This window comes from Lynx canadensis, chromosome B3, assembly GCF_007474595.2.
Source record: "Lynx canadensis isolate LIC74 chromosome B3, mLynCan4.pri.v2, whole genome shotgun sequence".
NCBI lineage: Eukaryota > Metazoa > Chordata > Mammalia > Carnivora > Felidae > Lynx > Lynx canadensis.
In genome coordinates this window covers 4,091,858-4,104,996 of record NC_044308.2, presented here as the reverse complement: position 1 = coordinate 4,104,996, position 13,139 = coordinate 4,091,858, and the positions used below count along the sequence as shown (strand labels likewise).

General features: G+C 46.7%; 1 protein-coding gene across 4 annotated transcripts in view; it reads right to left on the bottom strand.

Annotated features, from left to right (window-relative positions):
• Positions 1-13,139, bottom strand: part of CPEB1 (cytoplasmic polyadenylation element binding protein 1) — an 88,760-nt gene that overhangs the window by 11,867 nt on the left and 63,754 nt on the right. For all 4 annotated transcript variants that reach the window (XM_030317293.1, XM_030317294.2, XM_032593558.1 and 1 more), the window contains one exon: positions 1,086-1,312. In XM_030317293.1, coding sequence (XP_030173153.1) covers positions 1,086-1,312 — 227 coding nt within the window. The remainder of the gene's footprint in view (positions 1-1,085; positions 1,313-13,139) is intronic.

Here is a 13,139-nt window from a genome sequence, read left to right as displayed (position 1 = left end):
ATCTGAGAAAGTTCTTCAAACAAAATCCCAAACTATTAAGTCAGTTATGAAGTAAATTTCCAAGACTGAGCTCCATCTAAATTAACATAAATAGAACTAGAAGCATCTAACCCCATTTTATCGGGGAATAAACTACAGCCCAGATCATTGAAGGGACCTGCTTGTGGTTACCCTTCTGGAAACATGGCCTAAACATAAAACCAACAAGCAGTGGAAACAAGGCCAGCTCTCATATTCTAGGACAGGCTGACAGGTGACAAGGTGGGTCCTCCTAAAAGGTCATGCTATGGATGGGAAACTAGCCACATCCAACGTTGCCAATCCTGGACAGAGAAGAGCAGAGGGCAGGAAAATAAGCCTTCTTATTTGTTCAACAGTCAGGTGGGGAGTGGGGTTGGCAGCACAGAAAGTCAGGCTCAGAAGGCTCCTGATATTGCATTTTATTTTAGGATGCTTTCTCACTGCCATGCCCATATACTTACTTCTACTGTCCCCTATTCCTCATCTATTCTAATCCACCTGCCAGCTCCACTTAGCACTGGTGCCACACACGTCACACGTAGCCATGGATAAGGAGCATGTAGTACATAAATTAACTCAAGGCAACATTTAACAGATTCATCACAGCCTCAGATTGAGACGTGGCCTGGGTCAGTAAAGAGAATGTGGGAGCTACAGTCAGTCTGATCTGGATGGAAATCCTAGCTGATAATTACTAATGCAATTTTTAAAACCATTTAAAAATTTTGAGGTAAAACATGTAAAAGTACATAAACCATACACATAGTTTCAAGGCTAAAGAAAATGACCAAGCAGGTCAAGAAACAGAGCAACGCCAAGACTCCCAAATTAACTTTTGAAATTAACTATTTCTCCAAACTCTTGGAAGTATCTTGTGAAAAGAGAGTTGGCAGCTGGGGTCCTGAAACGGATTGCTCCGTGAGCACACAAGGCATCCTCCTCTCCACTGAGAAGTTCCATACATGCACACAGTGGCCTCCACCTCCTGCCTGCATTCTGGCAGACACACTTCCCTTTTTACACTCACTTGCCTTGCCCACCCCACTCCCCAACAAGTTACGTACAATCAAATCTGAGAGATGATCCGATCCAGAACTGAAGCCACTGGTGTCTGAGTCAGAGGGGCTGCTAGAACGTGAGTCCAAGATGGGCCGGGTGTCTAGGCGGGATCCTCTAACTGAGGGTGCTGGAAACTTGTCCACCAAGTCAGATCCAAGGGGGTCTAGAGGCAGGAAGCTCAAGGGGGGTTTCCCCAGGACATTGCCCAGTGGGTTATGGAGCATGCTCAGTACTAGGAGAAAAAGAAATAAGGAGGTCTCATGACCTCTTCATTTTCTTCCCAGTCAACAGTCCTTCCCTTTTCTCCCACCCAACAAGATACACAAAGGCACAACCTTGGAAACATGGCAGAACCATCACTAGAGTATAACAAGTAGACAAATCTCCAACACCTACCACAGCCAACCAGGGCCCATTAGAGGTAGTTACAGGACAGCTTTTTGAAGACCAAAGTTCTTGCTGTGACAGCAGCAGCAAAACTGCTCTCTGCCACCCAGACTTAAGGGTCAGTAACAGTATCTGGGAAATGTGCCAATGGGGTCCCTGGTCACAGCTGCTATTAATATCTGAATACACACATCCATGTTGCCTCAGGAGACACCTTCAGAACCATTAGGAAGCCCAAGCCACACTCCCTCCTTACTGCCTGCCAACACATTTATTCAAAGAATTCCCACCTTTTTTTTTTTTTAATGTTTACTTTTGAGAGAGCACAAGTGGGGGAGGGGCACAGAGAGGAGGAGACACAGAATGTGAAGCAGGCTCCAGGCTCTGAGCTGTCAGCATAGAGCCTGATGTGAGGCTTGAACCCACGCACCGTGAGACCATGACTTGAAGTCGGACACCTAACCAACTGAGCCACTCAGGCGCCCCAAGAATTCTTACCTAACACTATATAGCTAAAATATACAATTTCAGGACACATCCCCCAAGTCTGGTTCAGAAGGAGCATGTCTTCTTGTCGGAGAAGTTCCCTTATGCCATGTTCCTGCATATACAGACTCTCTCCTATACACCCTGAACTTCAGACACTGAGGATGGAGCAGAATGACAGATGGTTAAGCCCACTCTGGCTTAAGATAAACCTGGAACGGAACCCGAGGTCAGCACCACCTCTCCATGGCTGTGTGCTCGGGGAAGCAGAGTCCTCATTTTCTCACAGCCATCACGAGTGGAGCACCAACTATTTCATAATACCATCAGGAAGGTTCAGTAACTAGACAGCAGATGGCAAGTGCTCAGCAGAGCAGTGCCCAGCACACGGTAAACATTTAAATACCGAACATCAAAAAAAGAGTGAAGCAAAGGCCAGAAGAGATGAGAGAGGTAAAGTGGACAGAAGAGAACATTTTTCCACCCATGGCCTTGAAGAATTAAGGAATCCAAAGGAAAGCACACCTTTCTATCCATGAGGAGGAGGAATAAACGCGTTTGCCACGGAGCATGGTGGCACGAAGGCTAGGGAAGAAGCATTAATCCGATACCGTTTCCATCTGAAGAAAGGGGAAAACATCCACCCCAAATGGCTGTGAGGTGAAACCAAAGTAACGTGCTGAAGTGTGCATAAGTGCTTCATAGATGGTGGCTGTGACTGGCTCCCCTCACTGGTCAGGGAGTGAAACACAGGTCACCAGGGTGGGTTTCCTCTCCGGTTCCAAGCTAGACTGAATGCCTGCTGGGGGCTGTGCTGAGTCCCAAGAGGCAGGAATAAACCTCTCCAAACATGAAGTCAAAGTGAAAGCATGCTTTCAGGGAACCAGACACACATGCCATTCAGGACAGAGTGCATGTGCCAGATGACACCAGCCCGCTCTCTCTTTTAGCCAAATGGCCTCCCTTTCAGATAAAGATAAGGCAAATGTATCTTTAAATGCAGAGGATACTGCGGATGTGTGTATTTTATTCTGACAAATACATCCTTGAATTTTAAAGAAACTGTTATACTGGTTTCCAAAGGGGGTGTATCATTTTACATTTCCCCCTGCAATGATGAGGGTTTCAGTCCCTCCGCATCCTGGCCAATACCTGTTATGACCAGTCTTTTTAATTCTAGCCAGTTTAATAGGCATGTGTGTTGAGGATGGGGGAAGCTGTACCATATACAGCAAGGAGTCCATTACTTTATTACTTTGTGTTTTTAAGGAAACATTCTTTTAACTAGGCCTTTGAAAGCAGTTTCCTAAGCACAAGCTTATAACTGTATGTTGAAAGTGTCTCTCAACGCTTGGACTCTGACATCCACCAGAAATAGTCCTTGTCAAAATTCTCAAATACTCTTGACAAGCCCCTCCCTCATTGAAACACAAAATCAAAGCCCCTGAGCTCATGTCCTGAGAAGGCAGGAGGTGTGAAGATTTATTCCAGGCTCCTTCCGGGTGCTGCAAAACCTGGCATAAAACCTCTGGAAACCAACGGATCATATACATCGGCCTTACACGTGGTACCAATGCCCTGGAGGATCTCCTCTTTCTTCACATTTTACAAACCCAAGTTCACAGGGTGCTGAATAATGAGGTAGTAATCAAATTACACAGACCTTTGAAAAACAAGTTAGAGCACTGAGACTTCATCCTATAGGCACCTGGCAGATACTGAAGAGCTTCTAGGGGGATGACAAAGGAGGCTGATCGGGTAAACTCAGCAAGGCCACACCTGCACCCAGGGCCCAACCCAGAGAGACAGCACTTAAACTCGACGGGCCCTTCTCTCCACTGGACCCATACGGGGCTATGAAGGAGGAAACAAGACAAGAGCTGATGGAAAGAGCAACACAGGAGGTGAGTGACGGGTCATGTAGTACAGGTGAAAGACCAAAGCAGGTCAACAGAGTTGAAGCAAATGGAAAACCAGCAATTTCAATGTGCTGACAGCTACAATAGGGGTGAAGCGGCAGACAGGATGAACAGTGAGGACTGAGCTTTCAGGATGGTAAGATAATGTGTGACCACCGACTGGCTGACGTGCAGTGTGGAGTCTAAAAAATTGGCTAGGTCGCCCATATGGGTATCAAAGGGACTCATGGTGATAACTGAGCCTGGGGTTAAAATAAACAAATATAAAACAAATACTGACATCTTCAGAGAAGAAAAGGACTGGGAAACTAGTAATGAGGAACAGAAAGAATGACCCTGAGATAAATGGTAAATTCAGCTTGGAAGAATGTCTATCTTCCACTGGACAAAGCAGTACCCTCAAGGAAAAGCCCTCAGCAAGTGCAGAGGTTAGAGGAAGCACTCACCAGAGAGCAACAAGACAGAAAGCAGTGTGCTAACCCTGGGAAAAGGGGTAGCACGGTAGGGAGCTCTAGAAGTTGTCAAGGGAAAATGCAGAATAAGGCAGCATGCAGAAAAAAGCTCAAGGGAGGATGGCTGGCCCAGAGGGCTTGTGTCTGGGGCTATCAAGGACAACAAATCGAGGCCATAGTAACTGAGTCTTTCACCCAAGGTTTTTAAGAAAAAAAACACGTGCATTTGAAAGAGTCAAAAAGCAAACTGGGTGCCACTGGAGACCACTTTCATCATTCATGTCAATTTCCATTCACTACTGTGGTGGTGCCTCCGTTCTACAAGCCACAAATTCATCCACCTCAACTCACATGCAATTTTTTCTTAACCATGCCCACAAAGATATCTGGAGGCTTTGTCAAATTCCCATGTCAAAGCTAGGAATTAGGTCTATAGCACTCCTCTAAATGTGATAATATACCTGGTCTAAAAAGATAAAGGCATGACAACCCATGTTGGCCACTAATGAACTCCACTTCCTTAAATGCCCATGGCTCATAGTCAATCGTCTGTTCTACAATCTGGACCAGGTTCCATCAAGCTCCTACTACTTGCTAATAGCAACTTCCATTTACTGCACATATAGCATGTGCTAGACACTTTGTTAGAAGCACTTCTACCTGAAGGTAAATAATCTTCACTGAATCCTAAAAAGTACTATTACCCCATCTTAAAGAGAGGATCAAGGATCAAAGCTCAAAGGGCAAGCATTTGTATAAGTAACAGCTAGTGAATGACAGAGTGGGACCTAATTCTGATTCTGAGTTGTATCTCCTATAATGCACCATTCACTAGCTACCTTTAATACTCAGGACTTACATCTTTTTGTCTTCATGTTCTTGACACTTCTCTTTGTTCAAATTCCTTTTAAGACCATCAACTACTGACAAAGCTCTCTCCCCTACCAAAGGTCAGTGCCTTGGGATCTAAATCATCCAGGCCTTGAAACTTCTCTAGAACCTTGCCACTGTAGGAACTCATTAAAAATGCAACGTGGGCCCCACTCCAGACCTACTGAATCAGAACCTGCGCTCTGAACAAGATCCCCAGGAGGTCGGTGTGCACATTAAAGTGTGAGAAGCACTCATCTAAAAAAACCTGAGGCTTGCTACATCACTCTTCTAATCAGTTCCCCTTACCATGCCCCCAAAACCTTTGATATATCATTATTTCTGCAGGTTAAACACAGCTCTTACAGCATAATGGCAACTAATACCTAAAAGAAAAAAAGCAAGGCGGCTATAGGACATTTCCCAAAGAGTCTGGTCTCGGGAAACACTAGTTGGGTGCAGGGTGAGTAGGGAGGACAGAGGGAGAGTGACAGTAAGCAGGAACAAACACAGAGTATAAAAGAGCGGTATAGATTGTGGTAATATAGTCTCAGAAAGAGTGATGACCGGAACAAGGCGAACATTGTGAAAAATATTCAAGACAACCAAAATTCTCTGTAAGCTCATACTGAGCAAAAACCAAGGGAGGTAGGGCCTACTGCTTGGGGCAGACACCACCTGCTAAGACAGAAGAAGGAAGAGGAAAGTGCTATGAAGGATCCAACTGGGTTACCTGACAAAACTGGACTATGAACAACAGTTTAAATATTAGATCAACTTTAAGTTGAATGGAGTTGAGAACTGTTTTGTCACTTATGAACATATTTAAGTACAATAATGCGCAAATGATAAAGGTAAATGTCAACAATAAGAGAATCTGGGGACGCCTGGGTGGCTCAGTCAGTCAGCTGGTCAGCTCGAGTCACGATCTCACATTGCAGTTCATGGGATTGATCCCCCTGTCAGGCTCTGTGCGCCGATACCACAGAGCTTGTTTGGGATTTTCTCTTTCCCTGCCCATCCCCTCGTTATGCAGGCTCGCTCGCTCTCTCTCAAAATAAACAAACTTAAAAATAAAAAAATAATAGGAGAATCCAGATAAAGGAAATACATGTATTCCTGGTATAACTTTGTAACTTCTGTAAATGTGAAATTATTCCCAAACAAAAAGGCTTTTTTAAATGACACGAAGTGAAACTAGTCCGGTCCCATTTGACTTTCTCTGCCTCTTTCAAGGTAACCGGATCTAACCGGAAAAGGAGAATCAAGCACAAGTAACAGGGCCTAGAATCCCCAGGGGGTGGGGAATGGTAACTAAGTACCTTTGGAGTCTCTGCCTATAAGAAATAATCTTCTTTTAAACAAGCTTTTTAAAGCCTCAAAAACATTTGTATGGATATTTGCAGGCACACATGTGGACAAAGTTCTGCCTTCTCAACCAACCATGCCAAGCCACTCCGACAGTAATTAACTCAACATCTGGCAGAGAGCAGGTGATCAGTATTTGCTGGGCAGTACTAAAAGGAAAGAAACATCACATCCCTTAGAGCCAGTATGCTCACTGAGGCCGCACCCTTTCGATCAAGGTTATTCAACTCAAGGACACAATACTGACCTAGCAGCAACTCAGAACTGGAGCAAAAAAATCTTAGCTCATCCCAACCCAGCCCATCACCAAAACAGAGGTTGAGAGAAGTAGAGTTACTTGTCACATCAAATTGTGACAATACTCCTTCCACTAGTTTCAAATACTTTCTTCAAAGAGAACTAAGTATATATAGGTACAGGTTGAAGAGAGCCTACTCTGCGCTTGAGGAAGGGCAGGACAGGAGAAGCACCTCCCTGCTCAATCCTTCCGGTAACCTGCTGGGACCCTCACAGCTATGTGTACCTACTTCCACATTCAAGTACTAAAAGCAGGAAAGAGTGCTTCACTGAAAACTATCCTAACCACACAGAAGAAAAAGGGAAAGGGACAATGTCATTTAGCAGACAAAAAATCAGGATGCCCCAGGATTCACACACCTGGGTCACATCAGAACCTCCACTGCAGCAGTTTCCTGCAAATGTTACATTGGGAGGGCCAAGAATACAGTAGGAGTTTGATTAGAAGATATGGGGAAGGCAAAAAAACCTAGTATCAACAGGCTTATGATTTTCCACGTGGTTTGAGATTTCCTTCAACCCAAAGAAGGAGCTAGGTTTCTAGAAACTGTCACCTGTGGTCAGATTTCCTAGAGTGACCTGAGTGTCCCTATACAGTCTACTCACATGGCACCTGAGCAGGTAGTTCTTTGAGTATCTACAGATCAAAGGAAAAGCTTCTAGGGAAGATGGAACCTCATTTCAAGAGATGGAACCTGTCCTACTCCTGGCTCAGCCCATGACACCATACTTCCCCTGGTGTGACTAACACTGATTCCCACTAGCTGGGAATCAGGAGGGAAAGAGCCAAAAAGCTAGCAATCCATGGTTTCCCTCTTCGTAACTTGAAGTAGTAAGTATATCTACTAGAAAGGCACGCTCTTTAAGCTACACAATCTAAAATCCAGGGCAAGTGCTAGGTCATTTATGCTGCAGGTCAGTATCTTGAAGTCCACTCCCCATCACAGGGCACAGAGCTTCCCCAAGGCCAGATGTCAAGCATTAACCTGTATGGCTTGGGGGCTGGTAAGTGTGGAGAGAAGTCCATAGTCACTTTTCAATGGGATCCAGGGCCCTAGACCTTTGCTCTACTCCTGAACTCCACAACTCAGGGACCGTAGGAAGTCTGACGTTTACCAAGTACCTCCAGCCCTGGTGGCCAAGCATATGGCACTTGTATCTTCCAAAAGTGACTAAGAAAAGCAGTGTGCTCTTCTTGGAGCAGAGGCACCATTCACCACTCACATGCTGGCAGGAATTAGGATCAGCTACAGACAGCTCTCAGGGAAGTCACGGGGAAGAGAAGACCTGGCAGAGGGTTCCAGCTCATTAATGCTACCTCAGAGGGTACAAGAGACCAAATCAGCAGGAATATTTTTAGACCGATTGTTAACTTTCTCCACTTTCACCCTTCTATGCCAGCTCCTGTGGGTTTTTACAGCTGAGTCACTGTTCGAATTTTCTGAAGCCTTCCCCAAGAGTACAAAGTCACCCAGAGCCTGATGGTGGCAGCAGCAAGAGTTTGGAACTGTATGTGGGTATTGCCAATTCCCTGAGTTCGAGCTCAGCTTCGGGAGAGACTAGGCCCAAGACATCAGAGTCAGATGCCTGCTAACTCCTGGGAGTAATCATGGAAAAAACCCACACCAGGAGCCATTATTTCTAGCTTGAGATTTAGGGCCACATACTTGGAACCCTTCCTTCTCTCTCCCAACCCTTAGTTCTAGGTTGTTTGTGCTCAAAATCCATCTGAAGGCACACAGATAGGAAGTGGGAGGGCAGCACTCATTCCAGGTATAACAACAGACTGCTCTTTGCCTGGAACCCCAACCCTGCAGTCTACACCACACTCCAATTCAGGTGGTAGGCTATCATTTGAGTGTGAGCTGCCTTCACTGACCCTGGATCCCACAGACGCAATGTGGCACCCAACAGAGCCTTTCTCCTCTAGAGAGAGGAGATGACTGCACAAATTTCATTACCTGAAGAAACGACATACCCAAGTCCCACGTAAGGTCAGCACACATGCTCCCCCTGTACCCAATTTCTTTCCTGCCTAGGAGGCACCCTATTATCATACTGCTTCCCAGGCCCTCCCTCATCTCTGCACTAAATGCTATTTCTCAGTAGACTTCCTGAGTCCACGATAGAATTCCTGTTCCAGTGTATGACAAAATTTTCTGTAAATGCATCTTCGTGCCCTAGAAACTATGGAGGTTCAGAGATACTGATCTCTGAAGAATCCATCCATCCAGCTGATCAAAACACGTGGGAGGCAGAAGAATGGGAGAGACCTTGACTGAACTCTGCAGTTCAAAACTACCCAGGATTAACAACACAGTGGCTCGACATTCATCGTTCATTCAACAGATACTTATTAAAAAGCCATGAGCCAGGTGCTGTGTTGCATGCTGGGGACACAGTAGTGGAGAAATGGATGGTTGAAGGAGATCTGCAGGAGCGGAACTTGGTCCAGGCCAAGAAGTCCATGTTCCACAGATGAGGAGCCCAACTCTGTTTTGAGTATCACCTCAGAAAGGCTGTTTTGGAAGTATAGCAGCAGCAAAATCAAAATGCCGAGGGTCCCCCCTCACTCCAGGCTGATCCAGCCTGCCCACCAACAGGGAGCCTGCAAGTAACACAGCATGGGAACATACCATTCATAACCTGACTGGTTAGCAGTCAGGGCAGAAACCAGAGAAGGTGGACAGGTTAGTCCCCTGGGGACTTCTAAAGGACAGTGGGAGAAAACAGGGCATGGCCTCTGGCATCCTCAGACAGAACATCTGGTCTACCCACTGGGCTTCGATACAAGGCAGTCATTAAGAGTCCCTGCTTCCAGGCCTCCCCAAAGTAGATTCTCAGTCACCCCCTTCATGCTGAGTAATACTCCCTGCAACAGAGTCCCCAGGGGGAAGTCAGGGAGACCGATCCATTGGGTGGGCACAGCTCATGAGCTGAGACTCAGGTAGAGGGGAGTCAGAACTGTCTACGGCACACTGTAGCTTTGAGGGGTCTCAGCTAGGGAATACATCACCTCTGGATGGACAGCCCCAGGGCAGTATGTGGAAATACCTTAACATAGGTGTTCTTGTCCAACACGTTAAGAGTTCTGCTCACAGGAACACAGGTGTAATAGAAAGCACAAGAGTTTTGGAACCAAAGAGCACTGTGAGTTCTGGCAGTTGTGTGACTTCTGGTACTTCACAACCTGTGACCTTACCTACCCATCTTTATGATAGAAGTAATGACTACCCATTTCATGGGATTGTACAAGCATTAAAGTCACGTGATGGACTTCACGTAGGAAGCGGTCAACAACTGGTAGTTATGAGTCATTCCATCCCCCATCCCAAGATACTGAGGACAGCTTTCGTGGTTCTACTGTTCTATTACGGGACTTCAGACACACTACAAGGACAACAAAGGTAGTGCTGGACACATGCCACTGGGGTCTCAGGGAAAAACCAATGTCTAACATTCATCTTTCTCCAAAAGGCTTTCTTCCCAGCAAGAGGTGAGGCCTCAGGGTAGGCCCAGTCTTTCTAGAAGGAGGGACCCCACAAAGCGCCATAACCAAACCGATGCTGGCCTTGCAGGCACTAATCTCAAAACCAGATTCCACCCCAGGGGCTTCAAAAGCAGGCCTCTGAGGCCAATGGAGCCCATGTAGCAGAAGGATCCTAGCCCCCTAAGAAAGGTCTCCATGTACCAGTCTCATGCTGAGAACCCAGTTAAAAGTTGTCCCTGTGGAAAAAAAAGAAAAAATCCTTAGTGGAAAAAATGGAAGCCCCTGTTGTAGCAACTATCACACTGCCTTTGGTATACCTTCTCATCTGTTTACCCTTGGTAGCTACAGGGATTTGTAAGGGCAACAATTTTATTCATCGATGGACCTCCAGAGCCTAATCTAGTACCTGGCACATAGCCAGGGCTCAATGCTTGCTGAATACATTTAACCAAGATTTTCAGGTAAGAGCCCTGCCATCTTCCTCCCCTACCCCCAACACTGATGAACACATACGATGGCAGAAAGTGGTCAGTGATGAAGCCACAGCTGCCTGGGGCAATGTGTCACCAAGCAGAGCCCAAGGAGCAAGCCTGCACCTGTGCTCCACAAAACACAGCATGGATAACTCCCAGACTGCCCAGAGATGTTGAAACACCTCCCTCCCTCCCTAAAGAAACTGAGCTAGTTGGTCTTCAGAAGAGAAGGCAGTGTAGGCACTGGAATGTGGGCCGCATGTTCCCGCATTGCTGGCAAGGGTGCCCGATCTGGCACTGCAGCTGGCTGGTGGGAGGGCTGCATCCTACTCCAGTAGGCAGTACCCTCGTGTGGGCTGAGAAGGCCCAGAGCTCAGGGAAAAGAAGAGAGATGGCCGTCATCATAGCTCCAAAATTCGAGGACATCACGGATGTGAGGGATGGGTGTGTCCTTAACCCTCAGAAAGGAAGACACGGCCACACTAACCCTGCCCATAGCCAGATGACAGCACTGGGGCAGCCCTCTGGTCCCTGTGAATGCTAGGGCCACAGACTGCAGTCCCTCCCTGATCCACAAAATCATGTGATATTTATCACTGATGTGCCTGAGATGAAAGGTGAAGAAATAAATTCATCCCCACTCTGGAGACAAATAGCTACAAGCACAGGACTTTCAGGCAGCAAGGAAGCTGGAGGAATTACGACTGGGTCCAAGCTGTTTTTTTACAGCCTAATTTCACAGTAACTTTCAGGCTACGCTCTCCAAGCCCCAACCTGCGCCCTCCTGCAACCTGTGTGCAGTAGTACTTTTCAGAAGGACCCTTGTAGCTAACAGAGACCAGAGCCAAAGAAGGGCCACGCCCCAATCTGACACCAGTGAGAGATAGTGCCTTAGTCAAACACTGGTCACCACAGACAGGTGCCCACCTCCTACATAAGCTCTTCTGTTTTCTGCTCAGATACAGTGGGAATGAGGACAAGGTCAGCTTCACAGGCCATCTGGGTCAACTTCAGAGTACCACATAAAAGAAGCAACCATGGCCTTCCAGCCAAGATCTCCAGGCACAGGATGCCACACTTCCTTGCCCCAGGGCAGTTACCAATCTTTCTGGAAAAACCTGAGTCAACTGAAGGCCAGTACTTCAAGAAATTCTACCTTAACCCAGAGGTAGTTACTTAGACAAAGCTCTTCCCCATCCTCAAATCAAAAAAAAAAAAAAAAATCCAACCCCTACCCCCAATCAAATGGGATAATGCCAACAGACAACAGTCCCGGGCTCTGCAAAGCATTCTAAAAAAAGACCTGCGGCCAAATAGGGTGGAGGCCAGAGAAATCAGCAAGACGGTACCTGGCTACCATGACTGCCAGTTTCTGGAGCTGAGGAGGTGAGGGAAGGATGGCAGGCTCAGTGAATCCCACGGTCAGCACCAATAGGAAATGGCTGCCCCCCACTAACTTTCCATGTTCCCTAAGTATCTGCTGCTATTCTTTTTATTAAGGTATAATGTACATAAAGCAAAATACATGGGTTTTAAGTTACCTATAGTATTTCTGAAGTTCCCATTTCTTCCTGAACACTCCAAGATTTGGTTGGGTCTGGCCAACCCTCCCCCGTGTACAAGAGGGAAAGAAACGGGCACTGGGAAGTTCTCAGCAGAAGCAGTTCACGGGGTTGGCCTGGAAGCCCCTTCAGGCTGTCCCCATCAAATCCTCCCAAGGCAACAAGGGGTCCTAAAGGGGAGTGGCTCTTCCTCCATCCATTTGGTTACCCTTCACACAAAGAAAAACAAAGCCTCCGCAGCTGAGAGTTACTCCACCCCACTGACCCTGCCTGTCCCTTTCCAGGGTCAATGTTCTTACCCGTATGTTAAAGCCAATTCCAATATTCTAATACCACCCAGCCACACTGGAGGTTAAAATTACTCCCTTGCCATGATTTAGGGACTCACCCATCCTCATATACAGGTCCCTAGTTATAAAAACCACTGAGAAACAGAATCTGGACATCCAGGGATCAGCCCCTGAAGTCCCCTCCCCCACTGAAAAGTGTTTTGCTTCATCATCTCCAAAACAGGCCTGGGCACTCGGGGGGTTAGCTGGATCTTTTCTGCATAAGACTGTCACCTTGGGGACCCTTCTCAGGGCCACCCCAGGTGCACACTAACAACTCCAGGGAATTTATCAGGGTAAGTGGAAAAGCCATGCCTGCCTTTACAAGCAACCATCTGTCCTGCCACGCTCACAGCCAGCATTTCCATCTCTTGCAAAACAGCTCCATGTTGTATTGGGGGGGGGGGGGGGGATGCAAAGGGGAAG